Source organism: Macrotis lagotis, chromosome 2 (genome assembly GCF_037893015.1).
Source record: "Macrotis lagotis isolate mMagLag1 chromosome 2, bilby.v1.9.chrom.fasta, whole genome shotgun sequence".
Lineage (NCBI taxonomy): Eukaryota > Metazoa > Chordata > Mammalia > Peramelemorphia > Peramelidae > Macrotis > Macrotis lagotis.
Window position 1 is genome coordinate 33,899,662 of NC_133659.1, and position 18,320 is coordinate 33,917,981.

At 49.4% G+C, this 18,320-nt stretch overlaps 1 protein-coding gene across 1 annotated transcript in view; it reads left to right on the top strand.

Annotated features, from left to right (window-relative positions):
• LOC141511844 (uncharacterized) overlaps positions 1-18,320 on the top strand; it is a 61,064-nt gene that overhangs the window by 41,808 nt on the left and 936 nt on the right. Inside the window, exons 2-3 of the mRNA XM_074220858.1 lie at positions 15,508-15,698; positions 16,698-16,838. Coding sequence (XP_074076959.1) covers positions 15,508-15,698; positions 16,698-16,838 — 332 coding nt within the window. The remainder of the gene's footprint in view (positions 1-15,507; positions 15,699-16,697; positions 16,839-18,320) is intronic.

Consider the following 18,320-nt stretch of genomic DNA (forward strand, 5'->3'; position numbering starts at 1 on the left):
GGGTAAGAACCTATATACACAAATTCTTATAATTGCATTTTTTGTGGTAGCAATGAATTGGAAATAAAATAGATATCCATCTATTGGGGGATGGCTAAATAAGTTGGGGTACCTAAATTAATATAATGCTACTTGCTATAATAAATGATTTGATAACTATGGAGAAGTATGGAAAAATTTCTATGAACTGATATATAAAACAGAACTAGTCAAATAATATACATGGTACTGGGATCAGTGAAAATGAAATGAATCCATTGAACACTGTGAAATCAAGTTGGATCTCAATCATCAATAACTGTTAGATCCACCATATCTGAGGACATAAGACCCTATGAAGAAGAGATAGTGAAGATGAAAAATGTGTGTGTCCTGTTATACTGGATAGTGGATCTCAAGTGAATATTGTATTCCAATCATTGTAATAGCAAACTAGACATCAATACCTTGCCCATCCATGAAGCTTGAGTGGAAGTTTCCAGAAAAATAGATACATATGATGGTATAGAACATCACAAAAGCCCTGACTTATCCAACTCAGAAGTGGAACCTGAAAAGTTTGGCTTAATTCTTGGACCTTTCTTCTTCCAATTTTTTTCTTATTTTTCCCATTTATAGTTTGCACAGTGGTTTACTTGTCTCCCCCATTAAGTGGTAAGTTCCTTGAAGGCAGGAACTGTCTTTTATTTCTTTTTGTATTCCCATCACAATGCCTATTACATATTTGGCTCTTAAAAATATTTATTGATTGACTCATTACTCTCTAATATTTGAAGGATGGATGCAGGAGGATATGCATTTCTAGTGGAAAAATGTGATAAAGCATTATTACATAGGTAATATGCTAAGGACTAGGAATACAGTTTTTAACTATTTTCACTCTTTGTTTTGTGTTTTTTCCTTCTCACAGTTCTTCCATTTTGTTTTGATTCTTCTTTCATAGCATGACTAATATGGGAAAATGTTTACCTTGACTGTGCATGTATAATCTTCATAGATTACTCTCTGTCTTGGGGAGGAGGAGGGAAGGGAATAAGGGAGAAAATTCTACAAAAATGAATGTTGGGAATGCAATTTTTTAAAAAGATAGACTTGGGGTGGCTAGGTGGCATAGTGGATAGAGCACTGGCCCTGGAGTCAGGAGTACCTGAGTTCAAATCTGGCCTCAGACACTTAATAATTACCTAGCTGTGTGGCCTTGGGCAAGCCATTTAACACCAATTTCCTTGCAAAAACTAAAAAAAAAATACAGACTCTACCGCAGTTAGGTGACTCAAGTGGATAGAGCACCAGCCTTGGAGTCAGGGAAATCTGAGTTCAAATGTGACCTCAGACACTTAATAATTGCCTAGCTGTGTGACTTTGGGCAAGTCACTTAACCCCATTGCCTTAAATAAATAAACTCTTTTTTAAAAAGATAGACTCCATCATCTAATGAAAGAAGATAATATGTAAAAATGAAATGGAAAGGGAAAAGGTGAAAAATTTTGGAGGCATGGATAAATTCTCTTTGGGTCCACTAAACAGACTGTTACCAATAAGCCAACACAAGGCAAAGAAAGGCAAAATTACTCAGAGCGAGATATACCCATTAGCAAATGAAGGACCTCTATGTGTTTCTATGAGTGTGTGGGTGTGTTTTACATTTAGACTACTAATATTAATAGTATCCTACCTAGCATTCACCAAACTGGTCCCCTCTCCCTAACATAGACCCTAAAACTAGGCAGATATTGGTCCTGGTTTCATTGTTGATCTAGAAATTATGAAGGTACAGTGCTAAAATTATAGGAAAATCTCTATGGCTATAGCTCTCACCCCACTCATGGAAATTTTCCTGCTCTCTGTGGATGCCCTATATTGATAATTCACAGGCAAAACACTTTTCTGTGATTACATGATTTCTTTGTTAAACATACAAGATTTGCCAAGAAACTGCTCAACAGATAAACCCCAGGGTCATTTCTTCCTCCTGACCTTCCCCACCACATTTCACTCCTCCCACATCTACCCTTTACCCTGCTTTATTTGTTTTAATACCTTTTTTGGATGCTCAGACTTCTGACCCAGAGTCCCAAGGACTTCTGATGATACTTTCTTCCATCACTAATTTCTCACTAATATCACATGCCCACAATCCAGAAACTTCCATCTTTCAACCTCTTCTTCTAAAACTGAAGGTGCTGACTTATTCCTAGATACTAAAGATTACGCTCCTATTAGAATCCAATAATGAAACAGTAGAAAGACAGTCATACTGTTCAGGCAATTGATGATGAGGATAAGAAATCTTTTCACGTTCTCTCTCTCTCTCTCTCTCTCTCTCTCTCTCTCTCTCTCTCTCTCTCTCTCTCTCTCTCTCTCTCTCTCTCTTCCTCTCCCTCTCCCTTTCCCCCTCTCTCAGTCCCTCCCTCTCTCCCTCTGTCTATCTCTCTGTCATGTTTCTCTCTCTCTCTCCTCTCTCCTCTCTCCCTCTTTCACTCTCCCTTTCTGTCCCCCTCTTAGAGACAGACTTACTCTATATCTGCCTCTGAAAGTTCATACATATGGGTATGCTGAGATATTGGAGTGGGGGGAGTCGGGCTTTTCACTGCCATCAGTTTGAGCCCCCACTGACTCTCTCTTCCCCATTATTAGGGACCAGGGAATAGCACCCTCACTTCACTTTAACCTCTTAATACTTAATAACCTTTACAAAAATAATATTTACAAAGGGTTATTTATTCACTGGGATTAGTTGCAGAGTATCTACACATGCTCCACAGGCTAAGACAGTTCCTCTGATGTCAACCCAAGTCTCCCAGAAGAAGGTTCCCAGCCTCTCCACATGCAGAGGTTACATCCAGCTAGGTGATGGGATCTGTGCATGCCCCAGACCCTGGCTAGACTTTCAAAAAGAAATATCTTTGTAATATCCTGAAAGTGCAGCCCAGTGAGAGGATATTGGCCATTTCCTCCTGGAGGCTGAAATCATCAAAGCAGAACAGTTGAGGGTTCATGATTTCTAAAAGGAACATAAATGAGCAGTTCTTGAATAGTTTAATTCTCCAAACCTCTGCTGTAAATGGACTTCTCATTTATTTAATTACTAAAGTTCCATTGACATTTGCGCAATCACAGAAGAGAAGTCTGAAGCTTAGTAATACATAATAAAATTGCAATGGGCTAAAAACTAAGCCATTTATCCTTCCTAACACATGTCCAATGGAAAGCACGATGTTTTGAACATTACTGTTCAGTTCATTATTTTTGCTTTGAGTTAAAATGTTTTTGTTGTATCCAACCATGTGTGTTGCAACTTTTAAAAATCTGTCAAGCACACTGCCATCAAGGAGCGTGTCACACAATCCTCTACAAACTTCTTTCCACCCAATCTATCACTTCTTTGGAGTTCCTGAAGGACAGTCCTGAACCACCATCTCCCATGGGTTATGAAAAGAATTATGGAAGTGAAGGCATGTCTGGGATTATAAGCATTAGGAATCAAAGGTTTGGGACAGTCTAACAGCCTTCCAACCAGTCCCTAAAGTATTGGGGTACTATTTTGACTCTGCAACAGGACTAGTGTTTTACCCACTGATCACCCTTGCTCCTCTCTGGGACTCTGCATATAGAATCTCAGGTCTCACCAAGCACTCTGAGAATGTAAGTTCCTGCCGTGACTCCCATAACTTTCCATAAAACCTGTGGTGTTGGAATGGAAGCTAGGAAGTTTTTCTTGGGTGCATCTGTAGTATGTATGTCCTATAGTCCTGATTCCTCAAATTAGTTGCCTCTGGCCCCAAGCAAAATCATAAGTCATACTGTGGACAAGGAAATCCCATACAAATATTAAAGGGGAAATTAAATAGCATCTAAGCTAGTGTGACTCTGTTGATGATGATGATGATGATATTTCTTTCCTTCTCGAAGAGAACCATGACATCAGAAGGTGATGCCATGATAAACACATGGATTGGATTTGAGTGAGAGGATGCTATGCTAAGTCACCAGCTTCACTTTCTCCTCCAAAGTGAAGCAGATCCAGTGTCCAGATATAGATCAGGATGACTGGAGGTGACCCCAGATGCGAGGCAAACAGGGTAAAGTCTTTACCCAAGGTCACACAGCTAGGAAGTGTCAAGTGTCTGAGACTAGATTCAAACTCCCAACCTCCTGACTCCAAAGTCAATGCTCTATCCACTACACCACCAAGATGTCCCTGTTGTATGTATGCTGACTCTGGTACTATTTTATTGAATAACCTCCTGCTCCAGAAGGAGCACGGGTTCCTCTGGAACTCCCCAAAGGGTGAAAAGATGACAACAGCCAGAAACCTGATTCTTGATGAAAGGGGATGGGATAATTCTTCTGCATGTGGTGAGCAGCAGATGATTCCTCTTTTGGTTTTGCCAGTCAATTATCATTACCAAGGACATTGGGATGAGTGATAATTGAAAAGAAGATCCTAGAAGAAGTAGCTTAGTTTACAAGTGCTCCATTCCACTAAAGATTTTTCAGTCCCTACAAAATTATTCAAGGTGCATTTGAACATCTGCAAATATACTTACTTCAAAAACATCAGAATAAGTATCAATCTCTAATCTAAACAGGATAATTATTCCATCATCACAGGCATTCATCCCACAGTATCACTATGATCACATCCAAATTACCATTATGTGAGGCAGACAAAGCAAAATATAAAGAATCACCTGATGGCTTGTTTCAGTGCCAAGAGTAAAAGCAAGACATGTCAGAGGAACAAGCATACTCTAAATATACCAAGAAATGAACATGCAATAGCAAAACACAAAAACAAAACAAAACTGTGCATCACTAATGAAGGGGGAAATAATTCTAAAATGTACAATTAACAACATTATCACATAAACAAACATGAATACCAATGATTAAAAAACCCCAGAAAATATGCAAATTAGTTTTACTTATTATTTCAAATTTATTATTTACTTTTAGCATTCTTTTTTTTAATTTGAGTTTTGATTTTCTTTCTCTCTCCCATCCTCCTATTCACTGTGAAGGCAAGAAATGTGATATCAATTATATATGAGAAAACATAAAAAAATGCAATAATGATCTTCATAAGTCAACATACATTAGTGTATGCAGTTATATGCAAAAGGATTCATGTCACTATCTGTTGGCCCAGAGAATTACTCTTCCTACTCCTTTCATTCTCAGGTAACAGGGGCCCAGGTCAGAACTTGCTTCTCGACTGTTCTATGGAAAGTGTTTTACAAATCTTAGAGCCCTTTATACATGAGATGATGCTGTTGAATGAAAGTACAGATGGGTCATCAGAACCTTCAAATCTACCACCTTACAATCCCAGAGCTGGCAGGAGGCCCTGACTGACTATTGAAATTCTCAGACACTATTGCATTGTCTCTCTACCAGAGGTAGCTCCCTAGCTGAAGCCTGAGGCAAGCAAGGAGCTCTCTTTGGGTTCAGCCCTCCCCATCCCATCCCATCCACCAGTCAAGACAAGATTGGGGACTGAGGCGCCCAATGGCTTTTTCATATAACACATAACTCTTTTCTGAGCTAGTCCCCCTTGCCCCAGGAGGGGGGAGGCCCCTTCTTCCCAGATTTCTTTTAGCTGACTGCCTTTCACTTCAATCCTCCTCCTCCTCCTCACCATGGAGATCCCACTAACTCCAACATGGCTAAGAAATGGTTGCCCTGAACTTAAGAGAACCTCTACCATCAGCAACACTATCCCCATCAGGTAGCTCTTCTGGAAGCAAGCCTGGTTTCTCAAGTGTGTGTGTGTGTGTGTGTGTGTGTGTACTGGGAGCACTGAGGATGGCCATATTAAAGTCCTTGATGGTGGCAAATGTGGCCCCTATACCATGATTTGTTTCTGCCAGAGCTGAGATGATGCCTTTCTCTCCTTTGGAGACAAGGACTGGATTAGGAGCATTCACATTTTCTCCAACTTTTGATACACCAAAGCATGGTTCAAGAGGCAGGGATGATTTTGACCCAAACACCAACCCATGACATCATTTTTGTCACAGTTATACATGTTTATTGTGAATGGCACATATCCACTCCATTAAGGTCTTTGCTCAGGTCTCAATGTAGGCTAACTTAGGTCTGTTCTAAGACCTTTGTGTGTCTTGTAGATACATGTATGTGTGTGTGTGTGTGTGTGTGTGTGTGTGTGTGTGAGAGAGAGAGAGAGAGAGAGCATGTCAGACAGAGAATGGAAGCCCCTAGAGGGTAGGAACTGTTTCTTTTTGTATTTATGATCCCAGGGTCTATCTCAGAACCAGAAACAATAAATGTTTAATAAAAACTTGTTGATTGATTGATAGCATGCTTATCATGGGGCAGTTAAAATGTTCAGATCATGGGTCTCTTTGGGGATAGTAAGAACAAGTTCCAGACACCTTTATTCTTGCCAAAGCTAAGATTTCCTTGAGAAGTTTTCTTTCTCATGTGAGGTCTTTCTTCCTTTTGTCATTGAAAGTCTTATTTGGAAGAATGAACAAGTTTCACAACTATCAGGGAAAGCAACTGAAGCTGATTGCCAGGCAGATGAAAAGCAATGTACTCTGGGAATCATGGCAGCCAATATGAGTGCCACCCCAGGGAGACTTATTCATAAGCTAGGACACAGGTCAAAGCTACAGCCCCGAGCCTATCGATGGAATGCTGGGACCTCAGTTCCCTTCTTTAGTCTGTCCTGAGAACTGAGTCAGAACTGAGATCACACTGGAAATGGAAAGGGGGCGTTTGGATTAGATAGGGAACCAGAGTCCCCAGAATACCAAGAGCTGAATGTGGACTGGGAGGAAAAGTCACAGGGGCGGTGACAACACCTGGACATCTCTGTGACTACTAGAATATCACTATTGCAAGACTTTTACTAACCCTGGCCATCACCATCACCAGTCGCCATTTTATTCTCTTTCCATGATATGTGGATGCAAGAGGTAGACTTTGGGAGTTGATTGGACAACTTCTAGGCAAATTTACCATATTAAATAAATCTGGGTCTACAAGTAACTTGGTTGTGAAACAGCGATACTTGGGATCCCGATTGAGGTCGACAATTTCAGGAGAGCAGGGATAGGGTTCTAAAGTTACAAACTGTCCTGATTGTTTTTTGACAATCAGAGCAATCATTTTGTAATCACACTCTAGATTCCTTATCTGGTGAGTTTAGTGGAGCTGGGTTTTTGCGAAAACACAAATTAAATCTTATATGCATATGTCAAAGGGACCTTGGTGGGACCACTGCTGGCTGTGGCAGCTTTTCTGACAGTTTGAGTTTGGAGCAGCCATAGGAATGAGTCAAGAATGGCATGGGTTAGTTGACTGGAGGCTGGCCCTCTTCCACTCCCCACTAAGCCTGGCTCTCAGGCCATTCCAGGCTCCAATCCTGGGAGAGAAAGCTTAGAGTCTTAGCTGCTTTTTGTATAAAAAAGAAAAGACCGGGCATAGGAAGGTAAAAATAGGGACTGAGGGACAAAAACAGACACCCCAAGAGGTGGAGAGGAAGAGAATCTGAGGTAGAAATAGTCAGTCTAGTCCAGATTGACAAAGGCACCAAATGAGAAGCAAAGATGGAGAAGCAGAGGGTGAGAAGCTCTGTGTCCCCTGCCTTTGTCCTCTAAGAGTTGCTCCTCCCTCCTACCCCTACTGGGGATTAGAGCAGCCACCAGACCTTGAGAGGGAGGGCAGGGGTGGCCAAGGATAATGAGCTTAGACCCTGTGACACAGCTAATCCCCGGTGGCAGATGACAGTGGTCACAGACTCAGGGCCCTTACTTTTCTTTCCCCAGATACCCCCAAAAGAATCTAGGACTTTATCCCTGAGCTTGGATCATAAGATCATTTATTTCTTCTAGAGAAAGGAGGTTGCTTACTCAAAGTCACACAGGTAGTGATTGGCAGAGCTAGAATTTGGGCCCACAATGCCCTCTCCCTCTCTGAATTAGGGATAGAGGCTGGATGGTGATCCTGCAGCTGTTCGGCTAGTCTAATGAACCTTAATAACAGCTAAGATGTGATCTGGAGCATGTGACCATAAGGCCTCTTGTCTCCTCTGACCCTTCTGTGGGACCAGACAAGGTTAGAACTTAGGGGATCTAAAGCCTTCATCCCAGTTCCTGCATTCAGTCCCTCTCTATCTTTTCTAACCTATTCAGTCTCTATCTAGTCTCTCTCATTATCTCTGCTGCCAGCCACTTCCTCACCCTTCTTCCATTGGACTTCATTTGCTGAATGAAAGAATTTGGGATGAACTCAGGTGACTGGCAGCCCCCTTCCTCTACTGGCTTGGACCTTCAGAATTGTTGTCAGCTCTTATTAATCCAAAGGTGCGGGGTCCCTTCATCCCTGAATACCTACCTATGCCAGGCAATAGGACCCAGAGGCACAAGGCCTAGACTCAAGCCCCAGGCAAAGATTTTTCCCATTGAACTCCACTTCCCTCCTCTGTGAAATCATCTGACTCATCTTTGTCTTTGATCCTCCTAAGATTTGGAAACCCCAGGTTTGGGAAGGTGCACAACAGTTTGAGAAGCCCGAGGGAAGGCACCAGGACAAGTTGGTTTGGGCAGGGGGAGGAGGGAACACCTCCTGGCCCCAGTGATCCAATCCTAGGACTCCCTTGGTCAAAGGTGGAGCCATTATCCTAACTGAGGGAGATATGGGGCAGGGCATAGATGGGAGGTTTCTTCCCGGGGAGCTGATCTCCTCTCCCCATTCTCTATTCATTTGGACTGATTCAACATTCCATGACCTGACCTGGACTCCCAAGGGTCCAGTAACCTTCCTTCATACTCTGCCAGCTGGTTTCTCTATCTCAAGACTGTGTCTATTCTAGTTCATCCTCCACTCAACTGTCAAATGATCTTTGTAAAGCCCAGGACTGACCAGTTCAATAAACTCTAGTGATGCCCTTTCACCTCCAGGACCAAATATAAAATTTCTTTTTTTGCCTTTAAAAGCCCTTCATAATTGAGTTCCTTCCTTCCTTTTCAAGTTTCCTAAACCCTACTCTCCTCTTCAACCAGTAACTGTTGGGGTCAGAGGAGGCGGCCTCCCCTCTCCTTTACTGGCCCCACTGCTGGTTGGGGCCTAAGTGGGCCTGAACATGCTATGGGGTATAGAGGTGGGTAGGGGCAATGAGGGTAGGTCATTGACCAGATGACTCAGAGGAGTCCCCAGGAAGGATAGATGCCCTGACCCCCTGTTCCCCCCCGCCTTTCCTAGACTCATCTCCATCAGGACACCTGGACCCTTTATCCGGGGCTCCACCCCAGCCACAGGAAAGGGAAGAGGAGGTCTGTGGGGGACAGATAAGTCACTAGCAGTAGAGCTAAGGGGGCTTATCCAGTCCAGGCAAGCCAGGAAGGCCCCACCCTCTCTGCCCCTCCCTTCTCTTGGCCTGCTTCTCAGGGTGCTTTGATCACTGGGCGCTTACCCAAGGACTGAAGGTTTTGGGCGGTATCTGGGGTCCTGGCAGGAACTGAGAGATGCAGTGGAGAGAAGGTCTGAGCAGTGTGTGGCTCTCGCAGGCCCCCTTATTGGTCTTGTACAGAGTCCCAAGGGGGAGCCTGGGCATTCTGGTTTATCTGCTGGTCTTGGAGAAAGGACTGAGAAATGGGAGGGAGGGGGTCTCAGGGATAGGAGTTTCTGGGCAGTATCAGAAGTCAATGCTGGGAAAGGGTACTCACTGTGTGTCCCAGGTCCTGCCTGGGAGGTTATCTCTGGGGGCTTTCTTTGGGCTCCTGCTGGCCTATACTTGGGGCTGCACTCAGCTGTCGGGATCTTCAGGAGACACAGGGGCAGGCAGAGGGACCCAGGCCCTTAGGATTCAAGTCATGAGACAGAGCAAACCTCTGATTCTCTCCCTGCCTCTATGTGTCACTCTGTCAGTCTCTATCTCCTTTCCCACCCCCACCCCATGTCACAACTCCTCAGACCTGAAAACATGTAGGACACTGAGAACTGTCCTCCAGCCCCTGGGGGTTCTACACAGGGAGCTAGGAACACCCAGGAAGGTGGGACCCGGATTTCCTCCTCACTGGGAGGTCCCCAGCCTAAAGGGCTAGAAGCCTGGCTCCTGAGTCCTGACAGCTCCTCCCTCCCTATGCCTTAGTATCCAAAGAGCCAGTCACGGAGAATGGCTGAAGAAGGCAGAAGAGTTATAGAGGAACCTTATTCTTCCTCTAGCAAAGTTCTTGGCCATCTAAACCTTCCTCCTCCTCAGTTTCTTTCTGAACCTGAAGGGGAGAAGCCCCCACCTCCCTCCCTCCCTCCACCCTCCAGTCCCACAGAATCTCGCATTCTCTCCCCTTGCATTCTCTCATTGTCTCAGAGAAGGAACTAGACATCCCTGACCCCAAAACCCCAGTCTAGGAACTCAATGGGCCCTGAGGGACCCACCTCCAGCTCCCATCTGTAGGGCCTCTCCTTAAACTGAGCTAAAGGTAGGGCTGTAGATGAAGGCAACTGAAAGGACAAGCAAAGGAGTGGGGCTGGGGGTTAATGAACTAAAGAGAGGAGGATCTAGGCTTTCCACACACTCCACAAAGCACCCTAGAACCCTTCTAGAAAGTACCAAGTGGCCCAGCAAGCAGAAGACTAACAGGTGTTATTGTTCTAAGGAAGCCTAGAGTGGAAGAGCAGCCTCTGTGGTTGCGACCCATACACCATGGAACCTCCACCATGATACCCGGGACAAGGGATCAGTCAGCCTCTGTTGGAAGCCTTCTGTCCCAGGGGGCCTGTCTTCCCAGGCAGCCTAGGCCATTAGGAGAGGGAGGTCATTTTTAGGAAACATATCCCTTCATCCAGGCAGATTTGGCCTCTTTGCTCTAAGCCCTTATCCTGCCCTCTCTGGTCAAGCAGGCAAAGGTTGATCTCTCTTCTACAAAACCACTACACTTGGGGTATCTCTCATGGTCTCCCTGAATCTTCTCTTCTCTGGGGTCAGCATCCCCAGTGCTTCCAGTTAGCCCCATATGATACTGAGCCAAAACTCCTTCCCTTGTCTGGCTGCCTCCTCCATATATTCTCCAGGTGATCAGGGTCTTACTTAAACTGTGGGGCCCAAATCTGAAAAAAAATGTATTCTAGGTGTGGTCTGGCCAGGGCAAGGAACAGAGAACAAACTCATAGAGGGGGGAGTGGCTGGAACAAAGATTCACTTACTTAATTACCAAATAGCAGTGAGGATTTTGAAGCCACAACTCTATTAATTACACCACTTTGCCTCAGGTGTTAAACCAACTGGAGAATATGACCAATGACCATAATGGACAGCAGCCAAGAAGATAGGAAGGCAGACCCCAGGGGCACAATAATACTATAAGGAGGGTTCATAGATCCCAAATCACCCCAACCAGTAATCTCTAGCTAGAGGCTAGGACCAAAGAATCTAGGGCCTTGGCATGAGGCTGGGCCCTGATGTCGTTATTGACCCATGGGTTCCCGTAGTCAGCCATGCAATTAGAGAAGACAGGCAGGGAGTGAGCAGCCTGGAGGGTCCTTGGACCAAATGGGAGGACTTCCCTGTTCCTCCCTAGTTCTTTCTCTGCCTCTGCTCTCATAACCAATCCATCACCAAATCTTTTCAAGGTCCATACTGCATCCAGCCCTGGCCCTACACCACTGCAATAGCCTCCAAACAGAGCTCCATGCCTCTACTTTCTCCCCAATCCAATCCATCCTTCATTCTGATCACCATCCTTTCTTTCAAGGATAGCTTTTCTGTTGAAGAGGCTTCAGGTGACTTTCTACTGTCTGCCAAGATAGAGGGTAGTAGATGCTAAATAAATGTTTATCAATTGATTGAAAAACCAAAACTGCAGAAGATCCAAAGGCTTGTGAACAGGACTACCTCAAGAGGAGGTAATGAACTCCTCCAAGCAGAGGTGAGATAACCTCATGGTAGAGAAGGTTAAAGAGGAGAGTCTTGTTTAAGTTGGGCTGGATGGGATGCTAGTGAGGACCATTCCAACATTCAGATTCTGGAGTTCTGAGGTGAGCACTGTCCAAAGCCACTAGTCCTGAAATCAAATACAGACTCCTCTTTTTGGCATTGAATACCCTTCATTACCTGCCATCTGATTCTCTCCCCTGCTCACAATCTGTTGTCATGGCAGTCCTGGTCTTGTCTACACTATGACCTTCAACCTTTCCACCCCTAGATTCTTTCCCAGGCCAACATCCCTGCACTGACTACAGTGTTCTCCCTTCCCCATCTTGATCCTTTGGCAAATCAACTCAACTCTCCACTTTCTCCTGCTCTAGAGGCCCTTGCTCTCTTCTATTGCTGATCTTTTTCAGTCAAGCTTGCGTCTTCTATCACCCATTGCCTTTACTCATATTCATGTCCAACTGAATGAACCTAGAGAAAATCATGTACCATGATGACTGGGTCTACTACAAATTCATGTTACACAACTTCAACTGGGCCTTAAAGTTGCAAGGCAAACATTTTGGACTGCCTTCATTGGTTCATTATCCCATTCATCACAATGCCTCTTCTCATCCTTCCTCAAACTTCCCCTGGCTCTCTTTCCCCCCCTGAGAAACTTGCCTCGAGAATTAAAAAAAAAATGAGTCCTCCTTCAAGTCTTCCTCTCTTTCTCATCTCACATCACCTGTATGTTTCTATCTCCTTTCAACAGATTACCTCCTGCCATTTCCACTCTTACTGTCAGTCTCTCATCTATTGACTCTTTCCCTCTTGTCTGTAAATTCCCAAGTCAACCCTGTTCTCAAGAAACCTTCGCCTGATCCATCCATCCCGACTATCACTTCTCTTCTCTCCTGACTTTTGTGACTTCCTTGAGAAGGCTAGCTAGTCATGGCCTACACTGATTTTCCTCTCACTCTATATTTTCTACAATTACTCTGATTTCTGGCCTCATGATTTACCCAAAACGACTTGTTCCAAAGTTATCAGTCTCTCAAACTGATTTTCCTTAAGCACAGGTCTGACCATTGGATACCTTCAGTAGTTCCCTTTCATCTCCAGGGTCAAATGGAAAACCTTCATTTGATTTTTAAGATCCCTTAGCCTGACCTCTTCCTACAACACATTCTACCCACTACCAGTGATATCGGTCTCCTCGGCCTCCTCATTGTTCCTAGCATTAGATACTCCCTCTCCTGTCTCTGGGCATGGTCATTGGTTGTGCCCCTTGGAATGCTCTTCCTCATTTCTGCCTCTTGGCAGACTTCTCCAAGAACTTATTTCTAGTGCCTTCCCTCTATTGATTATCTCCAATTTATCCTACATAGATGCCTGCATGGTGTTTCCTCTCTTGGTTCCTTGAGTTCTGACTTGTCTTCTGCCTTTAGTTGTATCCCCAGCTCTGAGTAACTAGCCTGGCACATAGTAGGTGCTTAATGTTTATGGTCTAAGGGTGATGATAGTTTGTCCTTCATTCTTGAAGAAGACCAAGACATCAGGGAGAGTGATGCCATGACAAGCACATGAATTGGATTTGAATGAGGGGGTGCTGTGCCAAGTCACCAGCCTCACTTTCTCCTCCAGAGCCATCTGGGTCCAGTGACCAGATATGGATCAGAATTACTGAAGATGGCCTTAAATGTGAGACAATCAGCATTAAATGACTTGCTCAAGGACACTCAGCTAGTAAATGTGAAATGTCTGAGGTTGAATTGGAACTCAGATACTACTGACTGCAAAGTCAAAGCTCTATCCACTGCGCCACTCAGTTGAGGGACTGGCCCAGTACTTCCCTAGCTTATAGCTGATTTTCCTTCATGCACAATTGTTCATCCTTCATTTTCCAAAAGGATTAATGTCATCCCTGGGTGATGTCTTTCTTCACTTGCTACTAAATCAGATATCAGTGAAGCAGAGTTGCACAAAGTCATTAGCCTCTGTCTCTCTTCCAGAGTCATCAAAGTCTAATGAAAGATTATAATCAAGATGGCAGGCTATGGCCCAGGATGCAGTGGACGACTTGGTATCTTTGATGTCTGACCAAGCTCTAAGAGTGCCATGGAGACTGCTTCAGCCATCATCATGGCCAATGTTGGAACAAATTGTTCTCAGCCACCTGTTCTTCTTAGGGATGTCTTCATTCATATGCTTGGGATAGCCATTCCCCTAACTTACTGAGTTTTCAGGTCTCCACCTGGTTTAACCTGGCTGAGAAGCTGGTTTTGCTGAGATGTGGCTGCTGTCCATGCTACAGCCTCTTGGAACCCCAAGTGAGAATTGATGACCCAGGATAACATAGCCCAATCACCACCACCACCACCCTGCCAGCTGTTTATTGTCCTCACTCACAAAGCTTTGTGCCTTTCTCCTCATAGTCTCCCATTCCTAGAATTATGTTTCTCCATTCTTGAGCCTCAAAAGAATTGTCTGTGACCTTTAGGTCTAAGCTCGATGATCACCTCTTCTGTAAGGTCTGCCTTGCCTTCTAGCTGCTGCTTCCCTCCCCATCCAACTACCTTGTATCAATTGTATCTGATAGATATGGGTTGCTTCTAACATTCAATTATGAGCTGACTGAGGGCAGGCACTGTTTCTTATTCTGAATCTTCCCTGGCCAGGCTACCCCAGGGCCTGGCACGGGAGAGGCTCTTGTCGATGGATTAAGAGTTACATGTGACAGTAGTGTTCCCCAAAAGTGTTGAAAGACATAATTAAGGATTTGTGAGAACAGGCAGGCCAGCCCTGGCACATGATTGAAATAAAGGAGCAGGACCCTGGGCACACTCCTCAGGGTGGGTCCCCCTCGATGGCTGGTCACAGACAAGACACATCTAGCCTCTGACCCCCAAAGGGCTAGGCCTACAGGACCAGGAGGGAAAGAACCAATGTCTTCCTAGATACTCGGCAGCCCTGAACAATATACCCTTAGCTCTTCCTCCCTGCAGTCCCCCACTTTCCTGTTCAGCAGCTCCCGCAGATTGACTCCCCATAGCACCTTCTTCCCCACTCATGTGCTCCTCATTCTCCCCCTGCTACTTCACGTGCTCCCGGCACTCTGGGCCATGCTAAATCCTTGCCCACAACTTGTCTTCCCTTGGATGGAATTTCCCGTCCCTCCACTGCCAGACTCAGAAGTCTCCAGGGCTCCCTCGGCATGGGGGACAAACTCCTTCCCCTCTTACTGGGTGCTTAGTTGTGGGAACTCCTCCCAATCTGCTCTGCCCTGGCCCCAGGTCGATGACAGATCTCTCTAAAGGCTGTTTCCTTGTGATGTTTCCCCAGAGAAGAAACTAGTCTTTTCCTTCCCGTTGGACTAGAAGCATGGAAATATCTCTTCCCTACCCTATGCCTCAGTTTCCTCTTTTAGGAGTATCTGGAGAGGTGAGATTCTATCCCTAAACTGGGGGAAAGGAGGGGTGCTCTCCCCAATCTCTGGTTTCCTGTGGGAGACTTGGGAAAAATAACCATGAGGTCACCCCCCTATGTAGGGCCACGGCCAACCCCTGGGGGGAGGCCGGGCCCTTGGAGCCCTCCGGGAAGGTGTGGCTCCTGCTTCCCCACAGAGCCGGGGCCGAGGGAAGGGAGGAACGGGGCGGCTGCTGGCGGAGAAGAGAAGGAGCTGTGTCTGAGCGGAGGAGGGCCCGGGCCAGCCCGGCCTGGCAGACACGCTGCGGGCCTCCGGGAGCCAAGCCTCACCTACCTGGAGCCACGCCCACTCGGGCACACCCACGGGCACAAGCGCACACACGGACATGTATATATACACACACGGGCACGCACACACGGACATGTATATATACACACACGGGTGTGCACACACGGACATGTATATATACACACACGGGCGCGCACACACGGACATGTATATATACACACGGGCGCACACACACGGACATGTATATATACACACACGGGCGCACACACACGGACATGTATATATACACACACGGGCGCACACACGGACATGTATATATACACACACGGGCGCACACACACACGGACATGTATATATACACACACGGGCGCACACACGGACATGTATATATACACACACGGGCGCGCACACACGGACATGTATATATACACACACGGACACACACACACGGACATGTATATACACACACGGGCGCGCACACACGGACATGTATATACACACACACGGGCACACACACACGGGCACATATACACGCACACACACGGACATGTACAAACACACACACGGACATATATATATATACACACGGGCACACACACACGGACATGTACAAACACACACGGGCACACAGACACACACACATACGGACATATATATATACACACACGGGCACACACACACACACCCCCACGGGCACACACTTTTCCTGGTGTCACCCCCACACCCCCCCACGGGCCCAGCTCCCCCCCGGGCCGCCTGCCGTCACCTCGCGCCTGGCGCGGAGCCGATGGGGCCGTGGGGGCTCGGGCCGCGGCCCCCCCCCCCCCGCGCGGGCCGGGGCGGGGCCGGGGGCGGGGCCGGGGGCGGGGGGCGGGGCCTGGGCGGCCAGGGGGCGGGGGCGGGGCGGGGCCTGGGCGGCCCGGGGGCGGGGCCGGGCGGCCCGGGGGCGGGGCCTGGGCGGCCCGGGGGCGCGGCCGCGGGGGGGCCCGGGCGGCCCGGGGGGGGGCGCGGGGGGGCGCGGCCGGGGGCGGGGCGGCGGGCTCCCGAGTTGCCCCGATCCCGGCCCCGCCCCCGGACACACAAAACGGCGGCCCCGAGGGAGGCCGGCGGCAGAGCGCTGGGAGCCCCGCAGCCCCGCCCGGCCCCGGCCCCGCGCCTCGCCCTCTCCCGGAGCCGCGGACGGCCCGCACGCCGGCCTCGGGCCTGGGGCGGCGGCCAACACGGGGCCCCCGGACCATGGTAAAGGGGGGCGGGGGGCGTGTGCGCGCCCTCGGGGCGGGGGCGCCGGCTGCCCCTGCGCGTGCGCGGCTGCGCGCCCCCCGCGGCTCGCGGCGGGGCGGGGATGGGGCGGGGGCGCGCCCGTGCGGGGGGTGACCTGCGGGCGCCCCTGGATCCGAGGGGGGGCCGGGGGACGCTGTCAGCGCGCGAGAACGCGGGCGCGTGTGTGTAGCGCGTCCGCCTGCGTGTCCGCCTGCGTGTCCGCGGGCCGCCGTGCGGGGCCCCGTGTGCGCACGCGCCGGCCCGGCCTCGGTTTCCCCGGGGGCGCCTCCGAGGGGGGGGCGCGGGGGCGGGGCCGGGCCGGGCCGGAGCCGCCGCAGGTGAGGCGGAAGCCCCGCCCCTCCCGGCCCGGCCCCGCCCCCCCTCCCCGCGGGGGCGGGGCCGGCCGCCGGTACTTTTCCACGGCATGTGCGGGGGGCGGGGCGCCGGCGCGGCCCCGCCCGCGGAGGAGGCCCACACGTGGCGGCTGATGTAACCCCGGCTCCCCCGCGCCTCGTTTAAAGGGGCAGCGCCCCGCCCCCGGCCGCGCCCCTCCGCTGTCAGCCCTTAAAGGGGCCGCGGCCTCCCGTGACCTCCGGGACCGGGGCGCCCGCTCCCCTGCCCCCAGCCCAGCCCGGGCCGCCCCCCCCCGGAGCAGCATGCGAGGGGGGGCGGGGAGGACAAAGGGGGGCCGCGGCGGCGGCGATGGTGGGCCGGGCGGGGGGCGCCGCCACGCCCCCTCCCGGAGCAGCCCCCCCGGCGGACCTGCAGGTAGGGAAGGTGCGGGAGGCCGGGCCGGCGGGAGCCCGGCGGCGGGGGGCCACGCCTGGGCCCGGCCCCTGCTCCCCTCCCCATGCCAGGCGCCCGGGGCCGGCCAGGCCTGGGGGGGGCACGGGGCCAGCCCCCTCCAGCCCAAGGACACCGGCATACCCCCCTCCCCCAGGGCCAGGCCTCTTGGAATCCGGGCCAGGTCCAGCCCACGGAGCCCCTGGCCGCAGCCGGGTCCATGCGGCCTCAGCCCGGGCGGGCGGGCACCAGCCTGGCAGTCAGGGAGGCCCGGACGGACCCGGAGGCCCGGACGGACCTTGCGGCCCTGCGAGCCTTGGGACTCCAGACACTTGGCCTCCTAGGCAGCTTTCCCGTTAAAACAAGAGGCGCGGGAGCCGAGGGTCCTCCTAAGGCCGCGTCCAACTGCTGTCCATAAGCCCGTGACCGCCAGCCCCTCCGGGGCCCAGCCCTCCTTGCCCCCTCCCGCTCAGCCCCAGGCCTGGGCCGCTGAAGGGGGGGAGCCTCTGCTGGCATCCCGGCTCAGCCATTCTGATCCCCCTCAGCAGGTGTGACACGCAAGGCCCTGGAAGTGCCAGGCGGGTCGGACCCAGGCCAGTCCGGAGCCCACGGTCTAGGCAACTCTGGGCAGAGTGAGAGCAGAGGGGGAGAGGGCATGCCGGCCTGAACCACAGCCCC